The 18,458-nt window shown below is 43.7% G+C and overlaps 1 protein-coding gene across 4 annotated transcripts in view; it reads right to left on the reverse strand.

Annotated features, from left to right (window-relative positions):
- LOC133349527 (SLIT-ROBO Rho GTPase-activating protein 1-like) overlaps positions 1–18,458 on the reverse strand; it is a 199,830-nt gene that overhangs the window by 12,059 nt on the left and 169,313 nt on the right. For all 4 annotated transcript variants that reach the window (XM_061563064.1, XM_061563062.1, XM_061563063.1 and 1 more), the window contains exons 16-20: positions 16,447–16,552; positions 14,337–14,564; positions 12,578–12,657; positions 6,544–6,724; positions 1,904–2,053 (exon numbers count right to left, since the gene is read on the reverse strand). In XM_061563064.1, coding sequence (XP_061419048.1) covers positions 1,904–2,053; positions 6,544–6,724; positions 12,578–12,657; positions 14,337–14,564; positions 16,447–16,552 — 745 coding nt within the window. The remainder of the gene's footprint in view (positions 1–1,903; positions 2,054–6,543; positions 6,725–12,577; positions 12,658–14,336; positions 14,565–16,446; positions 16,553–18,458) is intronic.

Genomic DNA, 18,458 nt, shown 5'->3' on the forward strand with positions numbered 1-18,458 from the left:
GTGTAACATCACCCCGTCGTAAAGAATAGCCTCCAGAAGATTTTCTAAAATACTGTACTGGACCTCTCAGATAAAACTAAACTATTTTTTATTTTACCGGGTGAGGGCCACTGAGCTATGTAGCTCTTTTCAGAAGCAACCTGGCCACGAATAGAAGCTCAATTAAGTGGCTTATCGTGTAGAAATTTACGTACCCAAATATTCTAAACGCGTGTTTCTAAACGTGTAAACGTGGAGGGAAAAACTAGTAGAACCCGGAGAAAAATCCACGTAGGCGTCAGGGTCAAGATCAAACTCGCAACCTCCTGTATACCAGGCGAGGTAGTTAAAATCTTACCACAGTGGAGAAAGAAGTGAAACATGCATATACGGGAGTCAAATAGAAACATGTTTAATTGTCAGAGCTGGGTATTTTTCAAGTGAAATAAAACATCGAATTCGATACAACAAATGTTTCATGTGCAGTCATGGGTGACCAGGCTTAGACCGTCAACTCGCGAAATTTGAGTTGTCATCACGAGTGGATGCTCAGGTGGCTGCTTCAACACCCCAGAGCTCAGCGACGTCAGCTCGATGTCGCGATTCTTGAGCCACATCATTACACAGCCTCTCTCTGATTGCGCCTTATAATTGTATCGCCAATTGTAGAAGATAATCATTATAGTATTGGAGTCAAGGCATGAGGTAGGGACATTTCCTCCTGGAAATCCTAATGTATGTTAAACTTCTTTTGCACCGTACACAGCCAGCCGTGATAATTGGAGGTGAGGGGGAAGGACAGCAAACTAAACACAAGAAGCAATTCTCAAGAAATTCGTTTTCAATATAGATTTAAAAGCGCATAGCTCCAGTGGCTTCCTAATATCAGAAGGAAGAGCATTCCAGACGGCCGCAGAAGCGCATCTGAAAGTGCGCAATGCAGTGACCGTCTAATACTGAAAGAGCATCTTGTCCTGTAGGAGAATGGCTCTCTGCAAGATGACACTGCAACATTACGTATGGAGCCACTTCAGGAGGACTCTTACCCTGGAAGCCACCGGTGGCTTGTGGCTCTATATTGGGGGTGCTCCAAGTGCCATCTAATGCTTCACCATCTCAGTGATAGGAACAGATGCATTAATCAACTGGCTGTAAAGTGAAGGCTTCATCAGCACTTTCTCTACCAGATGGGCTCATTCAATCCAAGCAGATTCCCCACGAGGACTGCTCTGCTGGGTACCCACCTATGGAGTATTATTATCTGTTGCTTTCACATTCCAATCATCAATTCACCAACTCGTGTCAAATGAGATGAGAAAACCCGAGGAGGCATTTGTAAACTGGAACCACGTGCCACCAATGATAGAAGCGTTCTTTTGCGTGTTATAAAATGCGGTTAACAGCATGTCAATCATCCAATATAGATATACATTTTACATATTTAGGAGCTAAATTAAGATGAAAGCCATTGAGTTAAAGGCCCAATTACTCTGTTTTTTCCACAGTCATTTGTGACTGGGCTGCTTGACTTACTGACTGAAAACTTATTTTATTCTAATCATGGATGCTACTCAAATATTGGCAGCTCCCACTGCAGAAAATATACATTTTCACCACTGGCTCTGGGCCATCAAAAGATGTGAGTGTTGCTGCATTAGTCATTAGAGCCAGAAGATTATCCCGACATTTCCAAGAGATTGATTTCATCTGCGATATCGCCGTGAATCAACTGGACAACGAAACTGAAGCAAAACGTTTGCCAAAATGTATTTTTTTTTATTGTGTTTAGCTGCAAAGGACTTGACCATGTGGCACAAGCCGTAACGGCCGACCAATTGATTGGGACGGGATGTGGGAACTGCTGCAATTCCACGGGGTTGAGTAAGCAACATCTGGCACAGAGGGGGGGGGGGGGGGGACGAACCTGCCGCCCATGTGGCCCACGCACAGCTCGGCGAGCCGCTCCGTGGGAGAGCCGACGTCGTTCTTGGAGGAGACCTTATCGTCCAGGAGCACCCCGCTGCTCGCCTCGCTGTCCGCCTTCTGGCTCAGGCTATCGGAAAAAGTGTCGTCCCTGCAACAGCAACGGTGACAAAATAAATCAAGTGAATTATCCTGCACGCTGTAAACACATTGCTTCACGGAGACTTACAACACAAAAATGAGTTTTTTTTTATTATCCTCACTCAAAAGAGAGTTGTGGCAAAGTGGTCCTGAGTTAGTGGTGGAAATTCCATATTCCTATCGCAGGGACACGTTCATCCTACATAATTTCCTTCGGGTGTAATGAATGTGTAATTACATACCAAACTTGAAGGGTTAATATGCAGAATAATAGCAACATTTGTGTGGACCATTACTTATGTACAAATCATTTGGCGATGCTGCGTTGGAAGTGGTGCACAGGAAAATAACAAAAAGCTTTTGCCACTGCCAGAAACGTCGCCGATTATATATTTTTTTCTTTCAAGGCAGCGTAATTGATTAAGGCATCGAGTCAATAATGATATACAAAGTACATACGGGCAATTGAAATAGTCAATTTTCGATCACTAATGGTGCAGGAAGTTATTATAAGTACCGCAAACCCTGTTATATAACGTGTTCATACGGTGTACAGAATTCCCACGTTATTCACCAACGTGCTATCCGCTATTTTGGCTATCTGCAGTTCGCATCTGGAATGCTACACGACAGCTGCATCGAGAGAGAGAGAAAGTGGTGAGATAAAGTGATGATGTGCAGAATCAGAATTTTTCGTGTTATAATTTTCACGCATTTAGTAGCTTATTTATGGATTTATTTAAGGTAATTCATTTTTTAAAAGATAGGTTTTCTTAAGCCAATATCATTATCCACGAAATGTGCTGTTCACGTGCATCTCCGGAACGTATCCCTCATGAATAACGAGGGAACAGAGTACACGTGAAGTCGGTCAAAACAATCTGGAGCGCATTGCATTGTGGTGTGCGGGACACTTTGTACACAGGCCACTTTGGGTACACGGCAGATGGGAGTCGAGAACAAAAAATACTGTCAAGCAAAAACGCTGCTGTACTGCCCTCTGCTGACAACGTTGCCTTGCAGCAGCTTGCAGAACCCGTTAAGTATGGTGGTCGTCCATCCAAGCAGTAACCCAGGCTCAAGCCCGATTAACATCCGAGTACCGATTGAATGTGTACAGAATCACTGCGATTGAGTCGGACAAATTAAACATAACATGCAGCGGGCCGTACACAGCAAAGCATCAACATCAATACAGCTGGCCAAAACAACGGAACGCACTCTCAGGATTGGCACTGCCATGCCCTGAAACTTTAAATGCCCTTTTTTGTGAGAGAGAGAGAAAAGACGTTTAAATCTTTGTAACCGAATCCTTAACAAATAATTTAAACAAGCTAAAAAAGGGGTTTTCGAAATTCTCGCCTGTTGTTTTTTCCCCCTTGTGCATCAACACTGAGCTGCAGCTGCATAAATGTGTAGAGTTGGAGGTCTCCTTTAAATTTGGCTCTGCAAGCTACGGGATTTTGCACAGCATGCGAGTATATCTTTAGCCTTTTGGGCTTTGATAGACATCAAGTGGAATATGATTCCTGAGCCGGCGTTGCTTTGAATATGCGACATCTACTTGCCCGCCTGATTCATCAGCTGGTAGAGCCAAGTCAAAGTCAAGACTGTCTCCTCGCTCACACGAGCGTGGGGCGACGACTATCGTCTCCATTTACAACCCTAAGCCGGAGGAAGAAATTCCACTTTCCGATGGCGAGGGCGAAATGACCCGCTGTTGATAACCACGGCTGACTCTCCACAAATGAGTGCTCATTTAATTTACCAAAGAGGTAACGTTTGCTGTACAAAACAATGAGCGGCTTTTACATGATCAATCTAAAGATTGTATTAGTTGAGTGCCATAACCTTAGAGAAACCTCAATTATTTGCCAGGCTGATGTTCCTGCTGTGGTATTTGGCCAATTTCTTGCGCGATATATATTTTTGGCCAAGGAACAAAAATAAAGTATCTTGCGAAAACCGATAGGCATGATTATAGAGCATGAATTAAACACTGAAACCTACTCTAATACTACATCTCTGCCTGTTAGAAAGTATAGGTATGGTAGATGGGGAAACATGGCAATTGCTGATATAGGGCTCAGGGTGCCACGGTGGAGAGATGTTAACTCCCTTGCCTAGTATACAGGAGGTCATGGGTTCGATCCCGACCCTGACATTTGTATATTTAAAGTGGTTATGTTCTCCCCGTGGTCCCTTGGATTTTTCTTTGGGTCCTCTGGTTTTTCCATCCACATTTAGAATATTGAACGTGCGTTCAGAACATTTGGCTGTTATACATTTCCACGTGATAAGCCATTTCGTTGAGCTATCATTTGTGATAGCCAGGGCACTTCTGAAAAAGAGCTATATAGATCAGTGGGCCTTACCTGGCAAATAAAAAAAATAGTTTGATGTAGTTTTAGTTTAGGTGACGCACCATGAGAGAGTTAATGGTGGCAGTGGCTTTGATTCACGACAGCGTGAACACAGGCCAACACGTGCTGCAAGTGCTCGATTGGACCGGGATGAGCCCAAAATTGCACACGAGTCCCATGAGGTCAGCGGGTTCAAGTCGGTCGACTCTCAATAATGTCTCTCTCCCCTGCCCACCGATCGTCCCTTGAACACAAGCCTCTCTGCCCCAACCCTCTCTCCAAACACCTCCCTGCTCCCATTCCCATACGGTGTCCAATGTTGCACCGCATTCATTTAATCTGCCTCTCTTTCCTTTCTCTTGTTGACCTTCCATTTGTCTCTATTTCCAAATGGTTTTAGTTTTTTTTTCTTGCACACAACCTTAACCTCTTCCCACCTCTCCAAAGATGCATGGGCGAGGGAGGGCGAGTGCATTAGATGGGCTGGGTGGATGGGACAGGGTAAGAGGGTAATGTCGTAAGTGTTGGCTTTAGGAGACAGTACAGTAGTATATATATATATGTAGAGTGAGCAAGACAAAATATACGAGTTAATTTGTCGAGTAGATAACAATGTATTTTGCACGCTGTGAACTGGTTTAGACATTCTGAGTCTCATCAGCAGAGTGTGGCCCAAACTGGTCTGGAGTTTCAACGCTTTAAAACATTAATTATGAAAAAAATTGGCTTTGGCTCAACAGGCCAATGAATTAAAATGATTGTTTGGTTTTTACCCGGTAAATCAGACCCTCATCTGTTGATTATTTCATTATCCACAATCCATCACGACAGTGTGTAACAGATTAAGTGTTTAAATATGTGGTGGGCAGGCAAGATAGTGGTGATATGTGGTCGGGAAACAAGTAAAACATTGTTAATGAGTGGCCGAAACAAGGCAGTAACTTGGTGCCTTGTACACGGCAAGGCACACGGATAATATATGAGGGATTGGATATATTGTGTATATAAATGCAAGGGCTACATTGCCATCAGAGGGCAATGCAGCAAAATAAAACAAATTGTACTCCACCCACATTCTAAAATCTATGCTGCTCGTCTTTAACCATGCTACTGACCAGCAAGGTGAAGTATGGTCAAACAACCCCCAAGGTGCGTGCAGGGCGCCTCATCCAGCATCGGATTGCCAAATGGGCTTACGAAGTAACATACATGGCAAGTGTATACATCAGGGGGTGGTGGCAACGACACAGAATGAGTTGGCAGGACAAGTGAGCAGACAGGGTGAGCGGATAACACAGGGTGAGCTTAATTCAGCGAGTTGGCTTGAGAAGAGATGCTGTGTACAGAAAGTGGTGCATCGGCGAGATGGGGTGGCTCGTTGGCACGGTAGAACCAAGGGGTGTTATGGGTGTCCTGGGCACCCTCAGCATCTTCAGACTACCTTCTAAAAATAGGATAAAAATCTTGGTATTTTAGATTTCGTATTTTTATCCCTTCATCACGGTGACATAAATGCTGAATATTCACGACTGAGTCAGGAGCCAGCAGTTGTGGGGATTTAATATAATTATAGTGGAGAATTATTTTGTCCATTGAGAAATAGGGGACATAGTTCGCAGAACCTATCTCTGAAAAGGCAAAAGGCAAAGGTGCAGGGCTGCAATGTCTTTCTCGTGCCACTGTTAGCAGAAGCTCCTCTACTAGAGAGAGCTAAAGAGAGAGCCAATTTGGAGGACACTTGTGATCTACTCATCCACGCTAGTCAGATGTCTCGGAAGAGGCTGGAGTATCCACCTTCAACCCCACCATACAAGACCTTCTGAACTACTATGGCATCCCCATTAATACTGCTCGGCGGACAGAGGTGGAGGGAATTTAAGAAACGAGCCCATTGCTTCAAATTTGTGTGCTAAGAGATCGAACCGGCGACCTCTGGACGCAAGCCCGGCGTGCTAACCATTTACACCACGGCGGCACGCCATCAATCCGTGACCGAATCAATAACCAACGGGGAACCATTTGCTAGGGCAGCACAACCCCCAGCTGGTAAGAGCGTGGGCAGCTGCCTCGGTAGGTGGGGGTGGGGGGGTGGGTTGCTCTGCACTGCGAGGGGTTTCGGGCCGGGCGCTGCACTCACGCGTCCTGCACCACGATGTACTGGTGCGGCACGAGGCCGTCCGCGCCGTTGTGCCGCCCCTCCCACCAGTCGTCGGAGGCGCGGTGGTAGAGGAGCAGCGACGCGCCCTTCTTGAAGCTGAGCTCACGCGCAGAGCGGCCCGTGTAGTCGTACTTGGCGACCGCCTCGATGGGTTCACACTCTGCGGGCAGAGCATGGGCGCGCGCACACACACACACAGGCGCGCGGTCAATGCGCTCGAGAGAGAGTCGGTCATGTAGAGCAAGGCGGCACTGTGGGTACAACGCTCGACTTGTGGACTTACAATTGGATGCTTCCGAGTTCGGTTCGGTTCATGGGTGGAATCGTTTTACTCCATAGTTTTTAAAATATTTCTTAAATTCTTGGGATTATACGAGACACTTTTTTCCCCTCTGTATTTTAAAGCAAAGAGGATGATGGGGTGTATCTCTTAAGCATCTAATAACCGTAGCCTTAAAAGGAATTAAATAGGTGATGTTCCAGGCAGTGGCCCTAAAACGTCACAAGTTTATATTTTTATTTTAAGGCAGTGTTACTGAAAAACGTGTCGAGGTTTAAAATATATAATCGAGTAGATGTGTGCATGTGTATGACCATATTTGCGTGATATTACTGACGCTGTGCAAAAGTTTGGGGTCTGTCTTGCTTTCCGCAGCATCTACTTTGCGTGATGTGAACAGCGTTCATTCTGTGAGGAGACTGGCCCCCACCATGCGAATGTGGAATAACTGCCACTGGCTCGGGGCCACCGACGTAGATGAGCGCTGGTAAATTGTGGCTCACACGTATTTGTAAAACTCCTCAAAACACTGAGTTGTACGGTGGCCATGCGATGCCATTCAAATAAGTGGCTCTGTCAAGCTGTCTATATGGACTTTTGAGTATGTTACCCTCGTCTGAATTGGCTTTCTCCAGGTACACCGACTTCTTCACGCATACAAACCGCTCTTTAAATATAATCATACCAATGCAGGATCCTACTGAACATAGCCTTGATGCCCAGTGAGGATGTTTCTGCATTAACGTATTTTCTAGTTCAACACATACCTGCATATAATAATAATTGTTATAATTATTCTGGAGATGCTTGATATGATGATAATAATGTTATGCTCTTAACAATGAGTCTGAAGACTATTTTTTATGAGAATCCTACATTGGGCCGATTGAAGTTTGGCGGTTTAGCGTGAGGACAGACATCAGCGTCTTCTTCTTCTTTAGTGCTGCCTAACGGCGTGTGCGACTTCACGATGATATTGGTCCCGGTCTAGCACGGCGTGTAGAGTTTGTGCTGTTGTTAATTGTAGCCATGTTTTGATGTTACTGAGCCATGTCGTTTTTGGCCGTCCTGGTCGTTTTTTCCCTTCGATTTTTCCTTCCAGGATTTGCTTTAATAGCTGGTATTTGTGGTCGTTTCGGGCAATGTGGCCTATCAGCGTATCCAGACAAAACCAATGCAGTAGCGGGGGATCACGCTCAAAGATCTGCAAGGACAGGTTGACAAACCACCTTGTTGTACTGTCATCTGCTGGCCACATTGAATGTCCGGGAGTTTTACAAAAAACTATACTGGACTCAATCAAATGCATCCTGCAGCACAGCACGGAAGATCTTTTTTTTTTTTTATCAAACCCACAAATGCGCTTTTCAAGTGGCTAAGTTCAGAATGTTTGCCTGCGAATGCTGGTTCGTTTTGAGGATTTAACCGTAGCAACCCTTGTTTTGTGTGTGTTTTTGTTTCGTAAGTTAACTTAATAAATGCATTCAATGTGCCCCTTTAATTTTAAACACATTACCGCTGCCGGAGGGCATTAGTGAGGATTATTTTTACAAAGCACTTGTGAAAAATGTAAGATGACATCCTTTCAAAATGCATTTAGCGTGATCGCGTAATTTTCATCATCCACCGACACTGATCATTCCAGAGCCAGCAAGCACCGAGTGTTATTCTTGAAATAACATTCACAAAATCCCGCAGATGGCCGATTTATAAAGGGCACAATATACATGCTAACTTAATCCTTTTGATCATGCATGCACATATTGGGGCCAACAATTATCGAGACATTGGGTTTCATTGCACAATCAATTCTGCATGGTGCGTGGTGTTAAGAATTAGGCGGTTTTCCCCTCTGCATGGAAGACCTGTGTGCTTTGCTATGCGGAGTGTCGCTGAAGCGGTGAAAAATTGCCCATGGATGCGATCTGACACCGCATATTGCTATCAACGGCAGGACCATTGGTAAGAGCGATGAGTCTTGGCAAACAGCATTTATTGTGAGCGACCTTACAGAGCGAACGGGTACCTTAGAGGTCGAGCGTGCTTGCCTCAAAAGTACAAAGGTCTCCAGTTTTGCGTCAACTTTAAATCAGTATTTATCGGGACTTTCTTCCACCTACTTTGCTCCACAGTGACACGTCTATCATGGTACAAACAAGTCAGCGTCGTCATGTTCTGCTTGTTTTCATTTGTGATCCCGAGCCATTGATTGGTGCAGGTTTCACATTATTCTGATTCGAGGGCCGGTCTTTCCACAGGATGAGCCATTGTTGGCTCACGACCAAGAGTGGGAGATTTTAATGGCACTGAAAAAAAGCGATGTGCTGAGTTAAGCCTCGAGTAGGATGTGAACTTGCAGTCTGATAAATTATAGTCGAGCACTCTGCCACATTTACAAGAAGTATGCAACCTCTATAAAACAAGATAGGCAATTACTACCAGCACATGGCGGATTATAGCCACATTGCCAAGTGTAATGTATATTATTTCAAATAGTACAGCAAGTATGTGTGCGTGGACTAATGGTGATATATTATCGTATGTTTAACATGTAGGCTTTCGCGACCAATATTATCCATTTCCATAGGTTTTTGGGTTAGATCGCGTAAATATAAATGTGTCGTTAAACCCGCTACCACCTGACACAGCCAATTAGTAAGGTTTTGCATGTAAGCCAAACATGTGAAAGTGTTAATAGTTCAGCAGACCGGTGTGCAGAACCTACGACACTCCAGTGTGTGTAGTAACAAACCTTGCTAATTGGCTGTGTTGGGTGATGGTGGGTTTAACAACACATTTACATTTATTCGATCTATCCCAAAAAAACCTCTCTTATGGATTTTATCGTATGTTTAGGCTTTCTCAGGGCACTGCTGTTTCCTCCCAAAAACAAACAGTTTAATTCAATGGGTGACTGTTCATCTGTGAATGGTTTAGTGTCCACGGGGTTACTTGGGGCTCACAACATTTTGGGGCCTCTGTTGTTCAAGCCTGTATATGTTGCCGCTTGGCCAAAGTTTTCATCGTCATGGCCTCAATTATTTTCACTATTATGCTGATGACTCACAGATTTATCTTAAGACTCTAATACCATAGCAGCAGTTTCCGCACTATCTCGTTGTCGTACCGAGTTTAAGTTTTGGATGCGCCTAAAAGCTTTCTCAAATTAAATTGTGATCAGACAGAGATTATGTTGTTGGGCTCTCCACGTCGAGTGCGTAAATTGTTTGGTTTTTGTATCGCCATAGCCGGGACTGAAATTCAGTCTTCCTCTGAGGTCAGAAACCTGGGCATTATCCTAGACCCCAGTTTGACATTTGAGGCCCGTGTACATAATATTACCAAAATCTAGTTTTTTTTCACTTATGCAACATAACTAATACCTATGCTGCCCCTTCCTGATGCCGAGAGGCTGGTGCATGCCTTTATTTAATCAAGGTTGGATTAATGCAATGCCTTGCTTGCGGACATATCTAATAATGCTCTAAATAGACTACAATATATTTAAAACTCACCTACCTGGGTTTTATTCAGATCAAAACCGCGGGACCAAATTACGCCTATTCTTTCTTCCCTGCACTGGCTCCTAGAAAAGTACAGAATAGACTTTAAGACCAAAGACCTTTTGGCGTCCTCTGGTCTTTTGGCATCCTCTGGTCTAACACCGTTTGAGACTAGGCTCGAAAGAAATCTGTCTCAATCAGATTCAAAGACAATGCATATATTACCAGAGTATGTGTTTTGTTTGCATGCTGACCACAAGTATCGTGGTTAATGCAGACATGATTCCTTGCAAAAGGTTTCAGTTCGGTGTTTTAACATCGATAACACCTGTTTTGTTGCCAGAAAAAAGGAGAAAACCTATTCTCAGACTGTAACATCCTTCTTCTCACATTTAGGGGACTGAATGAATTGACTTTTATATATTCACTGATCTGTTAAAGTTTTATATTCCACTGCGAAAACTTAGATCTGCTGATTTTTGGTAAACTCATTATTGCAAATACCAGACCTTGTGGTATGGGAGACGGAGATTTTTGCAGCCAGGCTCTGCGATTGTGGAATTCCCTTCCTCGGTCCATGAGGGAATCTAAGTCTACTACACTTTTGAAATCGTCTCTTAAAACTCACCCGTTTTTACAACAGGGTTTCTCCATAACTTAAGCTTCATGTAAAGAGAATTGAGGCCTTGTGTGAATTGCGCTATAGAAAAGCCTAAGTTCTCTTTGTTATTCTTAGAGTTTGGCCAAACATCCCCATAGCAGGATCCCCTCCTGTTAATGTTTTTGATACTTCACCGACGACTAAAGATCTGCAAACAATTAAGTCCAGTTAATGTTTACTGACCAATAAAAAAAACTACTTTAGTTTCCATTACAATGGATGGTTGCTTTTAATTTAAACTATAATTAATACAAAGTGTGTAGTATATCTGCTTGCTTTGATAACGAGTAGAAAAACCCTTAATAACTTCCAATACGCATTAATCCCCTGACATTATTTTAATTTACTTGTCCAGATCTTGCTTTTAACTCAATAAAATTAGTGTCTATGTTTCTATAATATTATGAAAATATATAAATATATACTACAAAGCGAATGATCTTTCATAATTAAAACCAATTATTTTGCGATGCTGTTTTGGCAGAGGTGTAAAAGCACAATTAACAAACAACTCAACACGCTCATAAACAACATGGCCCTTCGTCATAGCACATGAACAAAGAGGCCAGAGAGCGTTAATCAGGGTTGGAGACTGCCCTTAACACCATGGGGCATGATGAGAATTACATTATAAAATGTGCTTTCTAATGGCCAGATTATAAATAGGTATATGCAAAGTTACCTAATAGTAGCGACCGAGTAACAGAAAAAAGCCCTCCGGTAATCAACAGTGTTCCTAAATGATGGCCTTTCACCCGCATTAATCGACTGCAGTATTATGTAACACATCAAAAGCTCAAATGAGCATGAAGCAGTGCTCATATCTCTCGGCAGACATGAGGCAATTCCACGTGCCTATGTTGGGGATCAGTCTCACCTTGGAATGGCCAGTGCTGAATTTCCAACAAAGTACGATTCATGTTATCAAGCTCCGGAGAGCCACACTTTTTGTTCTAAATATAACCAAGCCCAACATATGGGAATAAATGCACATCTATCATAGTTTGCTCAACCATTTTTTTTTCTTATATCATCTGTGAAATGAGAAGTGATCGGTATGAGATATTCGCGCTTTTTTGACGCTTCTTGCAGAGCTTCGCAGTTTGCGCTGCACAGCCTCCCCAGTTAACGCTACAAAAACCTTTATTATGAATAATATTGGTCGCGAAAGCCTCTGTGTTAAACTACGGGTGTATGAACCGTATAAATACACGTTGGCTGTTTCACGGCGTACATGAAAACAAACAGAGTAGGCCACGTATGCCAGTACCATGGTCCAAATTTGAAGAATGTCGAAACGGTTACTTAATTGGAAAAGCCGTAACACCATTGCCCAAACACTGCTTAACTTAGCCGAACCCTTCTGCAAAACACACTCGGCGAAGTTTTTCATGGCTAAATAAATAAAATATTAGCAAACTCGACGCTCGAACCTAAGACGGATGTCAGAGGATACTTCCTCCATAAACTGACATGGGCAGGTGTTGGCAGTAAAAGTTTAATGTTAAATGCAGGACATACTGACAATGTGTTTTAATCGCAAGCGGTTCAGTGGTATAACATGCTCACCATCCTCGCTGGTGTGTGGCTCTGTCCCCGTGTCCTGGTCTGCCTCCTCCATCGTGCCAGGCTCACTGTGGGGGCTGTCGCTGAAGTCGAGGGAGGGGAGAAACGTGAGCAACACAATCACATCGTGCCAAGGTGCACTACACCACCAGCATCGTGAAGACATGCAACGAATCAGAATATTTGTTTATACTGGAGGAATCCGATGAGCTATAAAGCTCTTTTCACAGATGTCCAGCAATGGGTGGGTCAAACGTTACAAACACGATATGACTGAAACGTATAGGAAAAGTAAACAAATCAATAAAAAAAAAATACGAAAACTAAACAATGTTTATCTTACCAGGTAAAGAGCTATTAGCTTCTTTATCAGAAGTGACCTGGCCACAAATGATAGCTCAACAAAGTGGCTTATCGTGTGGATTTAGCCCCTATCATGTACACCATGATTCGATTAACTGACATGGTTAGGTAACAAAATAAATAAGCACTCAATGCTTCCTTCAAATATCATGCTTCTTCCACGTAAAAAATAATATACTTTTATACACATCCCATCGACCGCATGGCCTTCTGGGAGTGCATCTTTTTTTTAGCAGCGTGGTTTAGTCAAAGTAAACTCTGGGTTGGTTTCAACATTCAGTGCCTCTTCAGAAGAGTTGGTTTAGTTAGAACCACTGATGGTAAATTGCCCAATGTTTAAAGGCAAGGAGCCTTTTTGTAACAAATGGTTCCGAGTTTCACACGTAGGCTTTCGCGACCAGTATTATTCATAATAAAAGTTTTTGGGTTAAATTGCGTTATTTATAAACGTCGTACTCAAATTGTAAATGTTGTGGATCCACTCTTCAACACGCCGGTGGGCTAAAGTAGTGAACTATTTGTCTTTTGTCAAAGTGACACATTTTTTACTGATTGGCCATGTCGGGTGGTGGAGAGTTACGACACATTTATAAATAACGCGATCTAACCCAAAAACCTTTATTATGAAATGGTTCCAAGTTCGATGAAAAAATATTAAATCTATCATAATCATTGAGCGTCATCGTGCAGAATGAAACGCCATTTACTCATTCACTGCTTGTTACGATTGGGAGTTGCAATTGGACTGAAGAATCTATTATATTTTGTGATGCTGTGTACTCACAGTGTACTCAATGACATCACACGCAAAGAAAGCACCATCAGCCCTGACTCTGCTTTGTCCCGAGCCAGATTCAAATGTCTCGTGAGGCCCGCCGTATTGTGCTTTGGCTTTTGGCTCGACGCGGCAAATAGCCGGTGGAAAACAATCCGTACCACGAAGGCACTGCAGCGGCTCGGCTCGGAGGTGTCAGTGGAAAAGGGCATAAACCAGCGGTCGGGAACCTATGGCTCGCGAGCCATATATGGCTCTTCCGGTGACGGCATATGGCTCCCAGACAAATTTGAGTTGAATAATAAAAAAAATAAAAATAAAATCAGTTTGGAACTGATTTTAAAATACTTGTGATATTGCTTAATAATACTGTGTCATTTTAAAGTAAACAGAAATTCGTTTTAAAGATAACATTTCCCGGGTCACGGGTCCCGTGACCAGAAGTCGCATTAAAAGTAAGACATATTTAATTTATTATACGTTAAAATACTATATGGCTCTCAATGAAATATATTTAGAAATATTTGGCTTTTATGGCTCTCCCAGTCAAAAAGGTTCCCGACCCCTGGCATAAACCGTCCCGAACGTGGCGGCAGTGATGCTCGCGAAAGGAGCGGCACTCACCAGTACTCCTCCTCGCCAGTCATGCACTTCTCGTAGATGGGCCCCTCCAGCTCCTTGGACCCCGGAAAGATGCCCTCGTGGTGGATGATGATGGTCTTGATCACCTCATTGACGTGGGCCTGCACGGACACCTGGTCGTGTCCCTCGGGCACGGGCATGAGTGTCGGCCCGAAGCAAATGGCCAGGTTGTACGGGTCCATCATGTTCTCATCACTGAACTGCGACAGGCTGTCGGGGTAGCCGGGGAGTGGGAGATAAGAGGAGCGGAAGAGAGCAGGAGGGATTGAAGAATCGTTGTCTTGGAGTGCGTCTTTGGATATCAACGTCGTCAGCAACTGTCGTTCCCTCGCTAAAACCATAAACCTCGCCAAATTTTCGACGTGTTTCTGGGATGTGCCGGGTGTTGTTTGGCGTGATATCTGATGTTTCGGACATGACGTTTCGCTCCATGTACTGGGAGAATCATCGGGAACGGAGGAACGGAATTGAATTCAGTTGCTGGAAAAGCTCCATGCGTGCAGAGTGTAAACGTTGGACATCGTGCCGAAACAACACCTAGCACAACCTGAAGACATGTCGGAGAGCTGTACGGCACAACCGTCAAAAACCTACACAGTAACCTTACCACCGGTGTTGTAAATACTGCCGTGTAAGAGATTAAAATATCATATTGGGCTGACGTTACCCTTCTTCGGAGCAGAGAGGGCAGGCAGCCAGGCTGACTGAATGATAGTCAGACACTGCGTATCACGGTTTGGTTTCGGCTCGGCTTGCCAAATAGCCAGCGGAAAACCACACAGTGAGGATGTGACAGGATGTGCCAACACCTGCCTCGAGTATGAGTTGAAACCTCACAAACAGTTGAACAACTGTAATTCGGTGTTTCTGACTGTCGTCTCGTGGCGCACTGATAAAACACTCGTAGACTATGGCGTGCCATTGTCTGTAAATGACCTGGAGAGGACTTCAGCCAGCAGCGGATTGATTATGGCCTGATGCGGATGACAAAGGTAGTGTTATTTACTAAGGTGGTGAGTTTGTTGGGGGGTTTGCAAGACTTTTTTGTACAAAACTGCCAAGGCAATGTCTTCATATTCACTCTATGCCCCTCTCGCTTGGACGAATGCAACCCCAGCTCCTGTGTCATGTAGGATCATGGCACTGTAAAAGGAGATGATTCATCATTAAAACAAATATTTGTTTGAACTTTTAATTCATGTAGCATCCAGTTTTTGTACTTGGTTTATTTTTGTTTTATTTAAGCAAACACTGATTGCGGGGATATAACAAAAGCTACTGGATTCATTTAAAAAAGACATCCCCAATTTTGTTTCTTCTTTTCCTGAACACGGCTGCAGAATGTCGATTCAATAAAACAGCCCTCCTACTGTTCTAATCCAAAAAGCTGTCAGCACAAATCACAGACTCGGCGCTATCAAGGGAGGACAGAATGTGCCGTTTGTGACTGAGAAACATAGCACGAGGATTAGTCACGGAGAACGAGAGATTTCATCACTCTCCCGGCAGAAATCGCCGCACTCACTGCCTCGAATATCTTCCATATGTACGCACAAATTCTTATGAGTAATAAAATAATCCCGGCAGCAAGTGGTAATTTGACCACGATGAATCCATCCAGACACCAAGAAAAACAAGTGGGCGTGTAGTATTGGCTAGGATTTAAAATATATATATAAAAAAAATTCTGAATAGTTTTTTTCAGACTGAAATTTTTGGCTATAATGTTGACAGGTTGGAAATAAAGTTGACAGGCAATCTTAGGAATAATGTCACGTGACCTTTTGTAACAGTGAAATATGCAGATGACACAATATTTTATAGAGTAGCCATACACGTCTTGCATTTACCTGCCGGTTAAGTTATGCTAGAACTTTGGGACGATGACAAAGTCAGTGGTTTGTGTGCCCCACTTGAAGCGACATTTTTTTCAACTAACCGGCACATATACAACCCATCATGCGAATAGCCCAGCTGAAGTAAAGTTTGAATGGCGTATTTGTATTTATTTAGATCGGACGCAATGAAAAGCGGTGGGACCCTCTGACAATTGGAGCTAGGACGCGTGAACCCGACGACCACTGGCACTCACTGGTTGAGGAACGCGAGGAGGTAGCGCATCACCACGATGGTGGAGCGAGGCAGAGTGAGAATAATCTTGCGAATGTGAGCGGCCCTCTCGTACAGGTTCTCCATCTCTGTGCGGACGCAGCACACACCACGCACAAAGGCACCGCTTACACATGAAGACAGAAGATCCCCGTCATTCTCCTTTGCAGACTGCGGGTGCGAGCACTGTCAAAAATTCTGTTATCCGCTGCACAACCAAGCCGCACTGGGGCTGTGACAAAGCAGCCCGGCACAGCGCAGACGGCACCAGGTTGAACCAGAGCCGTGCCGCTTGACATCGCATGAGACGGACGAGTCGAGATACGTGCAGATGAGGTGGTGACGCCGTGTCCTTATAGTGTACCGACTGACGCCACGGGCCCTCAACTGGTCAATTAGCCCCAGCCCTCCCGAGCCAGATTCAAATGTCTTGAATTGGCTCAGGAAATAGCCAGTGGAAAACCACACCGTGAGCATGTGCAGGAAGTGCCAGTGTAAAAGGATTTCAGTGATCATCTACTAATGCCTGCATTGCACGCAATGTATTATGTATTTAGAACTTATTTCGCATCGTACGTAGTCAACCGTGCTAATGGGAGGTGTGGGAGAAGGACAAGAAACTAAACACAAAAATAAGTTCTAAACAAATACTATTTCAATCTATATTTCAAACTCTTAGGTTTTTTTCGGTAAAGTCACGTAGGTAAAAATAAAAATAAATAATAAAATGATAGAAATAATAATAGAAATAAAATAATAAATCACGACGCTTCGGGGGCAACACAAGCGTCCGTAATCAGGTGGGACAACCACAGCACAAAACAAATGCTGAAGTGGGCTATTATTATTTCAATCATTTAATTATTTATTATTTATTTTCCTTTTTACCTACGTGACCTTTACCGAAAAAAAAACCTAAGAATATGAATCCTTGCAGTCACGAAAGCTTCAAATCTATAACTATATTTCCAAGTTCATAGCTCCAGTGGTTTCCTTATATCAGAAGGAAGAGCGTTCCAGACGGCTGCAGAAGCGCACGATGCGGTGACCGTCTATTGTTCGATGGCTCGCCAAAAGCCGCTGCTGCGAGGATGACCGGAGTTCACGCGATGGTTCATGCTCCTTGACGAGATGAGCAAGGTGTTGTGGTTCATTTGTGGCAAGCACTTTGTGTGCAATTAGCACGACCTCATAATATATTCGTTCAGCAGCCGGAAATCAATGCAGCTCGGAGAGCAGTGGATGGACACGGTCGGAACTTGCAGTAACCGTCAGGACATGTGCCAAAGAAAAAATACGGTGGTGTGGTCAGAACCACCCCCGTTCACCTTTGTCTTCTCCTTAGATCTTACACTCACACAGCATACCAGGTACTATTCAATGCTGAAATTGGCCTTGCAGAGACTCATAGAGAGGTTTAAATACATACTCAAATTCCACTGTGATTGTATATGTCTGGGGATCATTTACTGTTTGTTGGAATCATAGTAGAGTAATGCTAACCAATTGATCCCCACTTTCCTGCTCGCACACACATGCATACAAGACAATGCCCTCGAAGTATGGCCTAAAAATGTCTTTGGTGCCAATTGTTCTCAGGTGCTAAAGCTGCATGTTGAATTCTGAGAGCAGTTTTATTTAAGATATTGAAATTCACACTGCTTTTATATGCAAATTAGTAGGTTCACTACCAAAGAAGGGTTTCAGAATTCAAAACCCCAGTCAGGGGGTTACAGTTTGTGGGGAATTCAACAACGATTGTCCTATGGATGGATTCATCCCCTGCCACAGGAATGTGGAATGTCCTCCACTGCCTCAGGGTTTTAAACAGGCGATAAGTGCCACCTAAATGCTCACAGGAGCAGGAAATTAAATTGAATTCGACTCATTTCACCGACAGTTTAATGGGGAAACACGCTTCCACATGCAAAGGTTTCCTAACATTCTTAATCCTCTCGAGATGTAACATTCAATAATATTGGCTTCTTGTAGTAA

Source organism: Lethenteron reissneri, chromosome 30 (assembly GCF_015708825.2).
Source record: "Lethenteron reissneri isolate LAM-NWPU_2019-01 chromosome 30, ASM1570882v1, whole genome shotgun sequence".
Classification (NCBI taxonomy): Eukaryota; Metazoa; Chordata; class Hyperoartia; order Petromyzontiformes; family Petromyzontidae; genus Lethenteron; species Lethenteron reissneri.